This window comes from Aegilops tauschii, chromosome 4 (genome assembly GCF_002575655.3).
Source record: "Aegilops tauschii subsp. strangulata cultivar AL8/78 chromosome 4, Aet v6.0, whole genome shotgun sequence".
NCBI lineage: Eukaryota > Viridiplantae > Streptophyta > Magnoliopsida > Poales > Poaceae > Aegilops > Aegilops tauschii.
The window spans coordinates 484158437-484166782 of NC_053038.3; the positions used below are offsets into that span (position 1 = coordinate 484158437).

The 8346-nt window shown below is 50.0% G+C and overlaps 1 protein-coding gene across 1 annotated transcript; it reads left to right on the plus strand.

Annotated features, from left to right (window-relative positions):
* The first annotated feature begins 1854 nt into the window (after window positions 1-1854).
* Window positions 1855-6320, plus strand: LOC109755735 (uncharacterized). The gene is made up of 6 exons (XM_020314626.4): window positions 1855-2113; window positions 2566-2705; window positions 2875-2933; window positions 3037-4797; window positions 4904-5054; window positions 5410-6320. Exons 2-6 carry the CDS (start codon window positions 2648-2650, stop codon window positions 6057-6059), a joined length of 2679 nt encoding a protein of 892 aa, XP_020170215.1. The 5' UTR covers window positions 1855-2113; window positions 2566-2647; the 3' UTR covers window positions 6060-6320.
* The last annotated feature ends 2026 nt before the right edge of the window (window positions 6321-8346 follow it).

Here is an 8346-nt window from a genome sequence, read left to right on the forward strand (position 1 = left end):
ATCGCCCTCCTTCCTTCGCTCCCAGTCCACCACGCCCAGGGGCTGGGGCTCCGGGCCTCGTAAAAAGTTGGCTCTGCGCTGTGCTGCGCTGCTCTGCTCTGTCTGCCGCCTCGGCTGCCACGGCCGCGGCACGGCGGGGAGGAAGCAGCCGAAGCCCCAGCGCGGAAGGCGGGCAGGACCATGGCCGAAAAGGCGAACAGCAACAGGACACGGCGCAAACGCCCGCCCGCGGCCTGCGGGCGCGCGACCCCGATGATGGTGATGGGCCGGTGATTCAAACGCCTTGTTGTTGCCTCGTCGTTCCGCGCGCGTGCATCAATCACGCGGCATCATCGAGATGCCTGCGTGCTTGCTTGCTTGCCTGACGCCGGCGTGTACGGTGCCCGGAACCCCCCGACGAGTCCGTGCGATACTCGTACTCCACTCGAGAGCTACGTGCGTGCGTGCGTGCGTACAAACGAGGGCGCTACTCTACAAAGCAGCTGGTGGGCGCGAGGTGAGGCGTCTTCTTCGGGGGAAAAGAAGGCGTACTTATACGAATCCAATCAACCAAATACGGCATTTTCCTCCTTCTGGAAGACAGTGAGCGCACCGATAAGTACATTGCAAATACTAGTAGGTGGCAGCGGTAGTGCTGCTCTTTTGCAAGTACATCTGAAAATGAGAGCACCGCGTACCCTTTTTCTTATTATTTTTTTAAAACTTCTAATTTATTTATCTTTAATCATGGTAGTACAACGAACACTAGAAATAATAAAAATTACATCCAGATCCGTAGATCATCTAGCGACGACTACAAGCACTGAAGCGAGCCGAAGGCGTGCCGCTGTCATTGTCCCTCCCTCGCTGGAGCCGGACAAACGTTGTTGTAGTAGACAGTCGGGAAGTCGTCGTGCTAAGGCCCCATAGAACCAACGCACCAGAATAGCAATCACCGCAGATGAAGAGTGTAGATCAAAAGGATCCAACCTGAAGACATACGAACGAAGATGAACGGCGAACAGATCCGATCAAATCCACCAAAGACAGATCCGCCGGAGACACGCCTCCACATGCCCACCGATGATGCTAGATGCATCATTGGAACAGGGGCTAGCGAGGAGACCTTTATTTCATCTTCAGGGATCCGCCGCCGTCTCGCCTCCCTGAATAGGACATAAACCCTAATAAAGCTTGAAAAAAGATCTAAACACGGACCCCTCCCACCGGCAAGGGCCGAGATCCGCTCCGCCTCCATGGCCCTAAGGCCACTGGAGACACGACGGACCGGCGCCGTCGCCGGCGGGAGACAGAGGACCTTAGTTTTTTGGTGGCGGCGGTTGGCTAGGTCAAGTGCCCAGACCCTTGTAGCGTCACAAAGATTAGGACATATCATTTTTCTTCACATGAAGAGAGCAGTATGTCTAACTTTTTTAACGTCTTACATTTGTTTATGGAGGGAGGGACGGTGTGTTGCAATTGCAATGGATCATAGATAAATGTTAAGTTAGATTAGCCCATGATTCACATGCCTATATTAGCGTGATCGCGTAAAAATAGAATTTAATTTCATTAGAACTTTTTTGACTTAGTATATAACAAGGAAAAATTTATTCGGCAAGGCAGTATGAGGTGGGCCAGTTGAGACGGTTTTTAGAAAGAAAGAAAAAATCGATGAAAAAACCAAAAATGGGAGGGCAGAAAATCAAAACCATGATTGAAAGGAGGGTGGGCGGACGACAAAACCTTTTTCTTATTATTAGTTTGATTTTTGATTTTTTGATTGTTTCTTCATGCTGCCACGGTGAGCCTTTTTTTGTGTGTGTGTGATGGAGCTGCCACCTTTTGATTCACCTCCGATCCTCCTCCTCTCTCGGCGCCGTTAATCCAACAACCAACCCCTCCTCCCCTCGCTGTCTCCCCTCTCCTCTCCTATCCGCTACGATACAAAAGCTCAAGAACCCACGCACGCGCGCACCCCCACCCACCCCACCACGCCTCGCTCGCTCCCTCGCTCTCCCCCTCCCTCCCCACGCAGCGCCGGTGGGGCACGGTTGCCGGCGACCGGACGCGACCACTGCCGCCGCCGTCGTCGCCCTCGCCGCCGCACCGCCCTCTCCACACTGCCGAACCGGTACGCACGCCCTCTGCTCCTCTCGCCTCGCTGGCTCCTTCTTCTCCCTGGCACGCTTGATCCGGCCGGCCCCTCCGCGGGTTGGTTGCTCGCCGTTGCGGAATTGCGGCGGAATTGGCGCCAAGGAGGGCGGGATCTCGCCGTCCCGGCCCCCTTTTCGTCTCGTCTCGTCTCGTCCTCCTTTTTTACTGCCTTTTCTGCGCTGTTGCTCGTACTATTCCCGGCCACGAGCAGCAGGGCAGGGCGCGCCCGCAGCCGCACGGCCTCCTCGTCGTTCAAACTATCTTCTCCTTCCCCACGGTTTTAGCTCGGGCGTCAGCTTCTAATCCGCCAGAAAATCTCCATTTCCGCGGCCTCTGTTTGCTCGCTTGCTTTTGATTTTATTTTTTTACATGTCGCGGTTTCTCATATTTCGTGACTTGTTTTCACTTCCTGCTCGTCTTCTTCTCCAGGCACACTGGCCGTAATCTGCTTGGAGGCGATTTTCCCTGCAGCTAGCTGGTGCTGGTGGCGGTGGGTTGGAGGAATAAAGAAATGATCAATCTGTTCGATTTGAGCGCTGGAGCCAGCGCCAGGGTCGCCACCAGAGATGGTAACGTCATGCAACGACCCAACTGACCATGATTTTTTCGGATACATGATTGGTTAACTCCGCGATGATTTTTCGTGGCGAAGAGAAGACCTCTTGTATGATTGTTCTTCGGTTAGTGGAAGGTGTGTGAACTGGGTGTCCTAATTATGGATCTCCTCCTTCCTGGCAGGTTCTCCGGTGAGAGGAACACAGTCGGACCGGAAGGAGTACGCCGATCTCAAGTCGACGGTAAGCACATATATTTTTCGTATTGGCTTGAGATCAGTGTCAAACTGTCAAATCTCAACTTTTTACAGTCTGCTTATCACTGCATGATCCATGTGTGGCGCAGGTGACTGGCAGCATGAGGAGGAGCTCGTCGGACAGATCCGGCGGTACGCCCATGAAAACGCTGATAGCGCAGGAGATGGCAAAGGAGGGGGACACAAATCAGAAGAACACTAATGTTATAGCAAGGCTGATGGGTCTCGACGAAGGTGTGGCCTTTCCCAAGCCTGTTCAACCTTCCAGCAGGAGGAGATCTCCAGAGTGCCATTTATCAACCATGATGGCAAGGGTCAACAACCAAATGTCATTCGACAAGCATGCGAGCTCTGTTGAAAATGTGGAATATAAGGATGTCTATGAGGTGGGATACCAGCCACAAAGGTGTGAGCATTTGAGCGACGATTCTTCACACGGAGGGAGGCCACATGAAGATCATGACAAGAAAAGAATGGATCTCGTCCGGCAGAAGTTTGTTGAAGCAAAGCAGCTAGCCTCACATGAGAATCTTCTCCAATCGAAAGAATTCCATGATGCTCTGGAGACTTTGAATTCAAACAGGGACTTGTTTCTCAAGTTCCTCGAAGAACCCAACTCGCTCTTTGCAAAGCAATCTGGTGAATTCTATTCCACGCCAACGTCACCACAGAGGAAGCAAATAACCGTGTTGAAGCCTGCTAGATCAGTGGAGCTGAAGAGTGAAAATGCACTTAAAAGGCAGCAAAACCATGCAGTTCAAGGGAGTAGAACAGAGAAAAGCAATCTTTGTAGGAAGCCCAATGCTGGTCATGCCAGAGCAGAAAGGCGTCCACAGCACACCCGGATAGTGGTCTTAAAACCTACCTCCGCAATCACAACAGCAGAGCAGTTTCAACAAAATGGTCATGGTAACTCTGATGATTCTGATGCTCCTGATGTATCAAGGCATGTGAGTGATGAGATACACTGGTCAGCACACGGCATGTGTCACCAGCATGATGAGTGTTTGCAGGGTAGCGTACAGTCAAATATGGTCGGGCGAGATAGATCATATTATGATCGCGCTGAAGAAGGACGGAGTAGCTTCAGTGGCTCGGAGCTTGGAAGTCCAACATCATGCCATTCTTGGGATTACATCTACCGGTTTAGCAATCCTTATTTTGGCTCATCTTTAAGCCATGCTTCTTGTTCTCCTGAGGCACATGTAGCTAGGGAGGGTAAGAAGCATACCTCTGATAGGTGGCCAAGTGCATCTTCCAATGAGATTATCCGAGAAAACGTGCCGATGCGAAGGAGCTTGAGCACGCTTGGTGAAATGCTTGCCATGTCTGATATGAAGAAAGAAGATGTTGTTGATCAGGTGGCCACTAATGCCAGCAGCCAGTTGTGTGGCAACGAACCAAGAGTCGCCGTACCATCTAATTGTTCTGTTGATGGTGCGGAAGGAGAAAGCTCAAGCAATAAAATTTCAAGGTCAAAATCTGTTCCAGTCTCTTCATCAGCCTTTGGCAGCCTGCGTTTAGATGCTAGATCTTCAGATTCTCAACATAGAGAAGCCACAACCCCGAAGGAGGCGGCCAAGCCTAGGAGTGGGAAGTCATCTCTCAAGGGAAAGATTTCGAGCTTCTTCTCAATGCGTAGGAAAGCCGGAAAAGAGAAGCTCATCACATCTCCCTCGGGTAGCCTGAATGGCAGAGTTCCTGTGGACAGTGATGTAGTAGTTGGTGTATCACAGTCGGCCTGTACTGGCCTACAAGACGATGTTGCTTCAGAGAATTTAGAAGATAAGTATCAGTATGCAACAATAGTACTTCCGGTCAAGGAATCAGAGGCACTTTCTTCTTCTAAGGTACAGTACTTACTTTTCTACATTTTTGTTTACCTAGATGTAAATATAGCTATATTTTAACACATAAAAGTGGTAGATTTGTTAACTTGGACGGATAATTTTGCAGGCACTAATTTCTTTTGAGAAAGCACACTCATTTGAGATTCGGAATTCACACTTTGATGAGCCCAGTCCTACATCAGTTCTCGATGCGCTGTTTGAGGATAGGAATGAAAAGTCTGCCAGTTCATCAGAAAGTGCAATTACCGCTAAACAAGGTAACACTTTACTATGTCTGTCGTGTAATAATTTTCTGGCAATGTGGCATGTTAACTTTTCTGCTTCATGACTAACCATTATATAGACATAAAAGGCTATAGTGGTAGGGTAGTAGTCTAGTAAGTACCAATAAAGTGTACTTAATCTTTCTGGGCAGGCCATGAAAGATAATAAAGTATAATTAACTTTTGTGCTTCATAATTAACCATTATTGGCACCACTCTAGGCTTTTATTGTGGGACATAAAATTAGGCTATAGCAGTAAGTAGCCATGATGTGTACTTAATAATCTTTTTTGGCTAGGCCACAGTAGATAGCCCCTTCTCTGAATCTCAACATTTATCTTGCTTGCAGAACCTTTATCGAGATGTCTTCCGATCGGATCGGTTGCGCGGACGTTATCATGGGATGATTCCTCCGAAGAAGAGGCCGCGCCGTGCTCTAGCAAAGAAGAAGATTCCCACGAGCAAGAGCAGTACGAATTCGTCGAGAAGATCCTATCATCCGCCGGCCTCTGCAACGGGGCGACCAGCAACGTCTTCGCCCGGTGGCACTCGCTCGACAGCCCTCTGGCTCCAAACGTGCCCGACCAGTTCCTGGAGCGCAAGGTGGAGGACGCCAAGTGCAGAGAGCGGCGGTCGAGCCAGAGGCTCCTCATCGACTCCGTCAACGCCGCGCTGCTTGACATCGGCCAGAGCAAGCTCTGGGGCGCGTACCCTTGCACCGCAGGGCCGATCATCATCAACGTATCGCAGCGAGACGAACCGGTGGGCGACGCGGCATGGAGGCTGGTGAAAGGCTGGCTGTCGGACGACGAGGCGGGCAACGGGCTGCCGGACAATGTGGGCACCGCGGCGGACCGGGTCGTCGGCGAGGAGATCGGGGGCAGGGGGTGGTCCGAGATGCTGCGGCTGGAGGTGGACGACATGACCAAGGAGATATGCGGGGGTGTCCTGGGCGAGGTCGTTGAGGAGGCGCTGTCAGAGCTCGCCGGGCGCCGTTGATGGATGCTCCTCTTCATTTTTTGCACTGGTTGTTGTGGTGTCCACCGGTGGCTTTTATTTTCCGATCTGGTGGAGACCGTTTGCTGAGGCCCCGGCGCCTGGCTCCTTGTGTGTGTGTGTGTGTGTGTATAGTCCCTCTTGACTGTCCTGTATGCTCCAGTCAAGTGTGCGTGCGTGCCCACTCCCTCTCTCTGTCACGCCACATGCCGTTACAGTTGATACATTCTATTCTACAGTAATAATGATCATGAATGATACGAATGAGTGAATGAGTACAGCTGCGTTTCAGAATCCTTGGCCACGAGTTGGTATCATCTTTTTGTGTAAAGACAGGAGAGAAATGGAGGCGCTGGAGATGATGACAGCTCTGAGAACTCTGTGCAGGCTTGTTCATGGAGAAAGATGGGCTTATATTCACTAGCTCCCAAGCAAGAAGTAGTACTGTATTAGTGTATTATGCTTACAAGTGCTGCTGCTACTACTGTTAACAACTGTGTGAGAGTCCATGTGCTTCCTTCCTTGAAAGGCTACAACAGTCCAAGGCACCACCTTTTGTTCCACTTTGTTTACTGCTCACCTTGTCCTCCATCCACCAACTCAACTTGCACCTGCATGCACTGAATCTGAGGAGGAGGTTGAGTTAAAAATGGGCACGCAAGCACCAAAGTGCATTGACATTCCTGGGGAATAACAGCTTTTTCTTCTTCTTCTTGAGGTGATGATGATAGGCATCCCTGACTTCTTTTGTGGATCCAACGCCAAAGTGCTCAACCTCCCAATGTGTGCTAGTACTGCGTGCCTTTCATCAGTAAGATAAGAGGCTTTGCTCCTTGCTAATTATACTGCTGCTGCTGCTGCTACTGACTTGTGTGTGTGTGCCAGCTTTGCACACGATGATGCAGTGGTCCTTTGAGACGAGATGAACTGCAGAAATGACCTGTCTGTCTGTCTGCGCGTCCACCTCCGGCCGCCGGGCCTCCTCGCGCTCGCGGTCCATGCATGCCATCCATGCATGATGAATCAGGATTCAGAAGCCACGGAGCTTCCTTCCTTTCTTCGTTGCTGGTCAACTTGTCTGCATCTTTTAGGTGCAACGACATCCCAAAACAAATCTTTTAGGTGCAACCAGCCGGCAACTAACCATGCATCATTAGTGCCCTGGTGCGTGGTTAACCGTCCCTCTGCGCTGCTGCTGCTGCTGCTGCAAAAATAGTCGCAGCAAGCTACCGATTAGCTTCTCTCTAGTGCATGAAGCTCTCTCACATGCTATGCTCTCTTCCTGCTTCTTGGAAAGTTGCGGGCGAAGCCTACCTGACTTGGCCTGTAGTTTTCGATAACTACAGAGGAGAGAGGAGCGTCCTCTCTGTCAGTCAGTCAGTCAGCCCGCCTCTTCCGCCGGTGGCCCGGTGCAACATGCATCCCTTTAATTAGTTTTTCTTCTTCCCGGGCTGCATCGCGGTTCAGTTAGAAGAAGAAAAAAAAGGTTGCTTGCTTTGGCAGGTTCGCCTCCATTACTTGCCTTGATCTCAAGGCACCTCCGCTAATTAACTGGCCCGCACTTGTCTTCTCTATGCAGGGAACTCTCGCTCCTGCTGCTCGATCTCTTGGTTCTTGGAAGCTTTGCCTCCTGCCCTGCATGGCCTGTTATTTCCGATGACTAGTGATGTCTTCCTATTTTTCTAGTAAAGTGCACCCTTCCTCCCCATCGGCATGTGGTTGTAAAATAAAATCAAAAACAATAAACGTCGGTAAAAGGGCGCCCCTGTTTCTAAATATTTGTCTTCCTAGAGATTTCAACAAGTGTCTACTTAGGGAGCAAAATGAGTGAATCTATCCTCTAAAATATGTCTATATCCATCCGTATGTGATGGTCCATTTAAAATCTGTAAAAAGACAAATAGTATTTAGAAACGGAGGGAGTATATGCTCTTGTATTTGTTTACGGAGGGAGTACTAGCTGGTTCTACTGCTGTATAAGCTTTCAGGCAGTTGCGAGTACAGGGCGTTCATGCTAGTTACTGTATGTTTCGGGCCGTTGGGTCATGCATGCATGCCACTCCCGTGAAGTGGCTTAATGGGGGTGGAGCACTTATTAATGCATGATGATCATTGATCCATACGTGGAAGCATACGTATGTACGTACGTACAGTATAGTACTTCTTTACCGTAGTATCTACTCCCTCCGTTCCTAAATATTTGTCTTTCTAGAGATTTCAAATGGTTACCACATACGGATGTATATAGACATATTTTAGAGTGTAGATTCACTCATTTAACTCCGTATGT

Excerpts from the sequence above, each read along its gene's own strand:
- LOC109755735 (XM_020314626.4), top strand. The coding sequence starts at position 2,648 with ATGATCAATCTGTTCGATTTGAGCGCTGGAGCCAGCGCCAGGGTCGCC. Across the intron at positions 2,934-3,036 it reads ACGCCGATCTCAAGTCGACG|GTGACTGGCAGCATGAGGAG; the intron begins GTAAGCACATAT and ends TGTGTGGCGCAG. Across the intron at positions 4,798-4,903 it reads AGGCACTTTCTTCTTCTAAG|GCACTAATTTCTTTTGAGAA; the intron begins GTACAGTACTTA and ends ATAATTTTGCAG.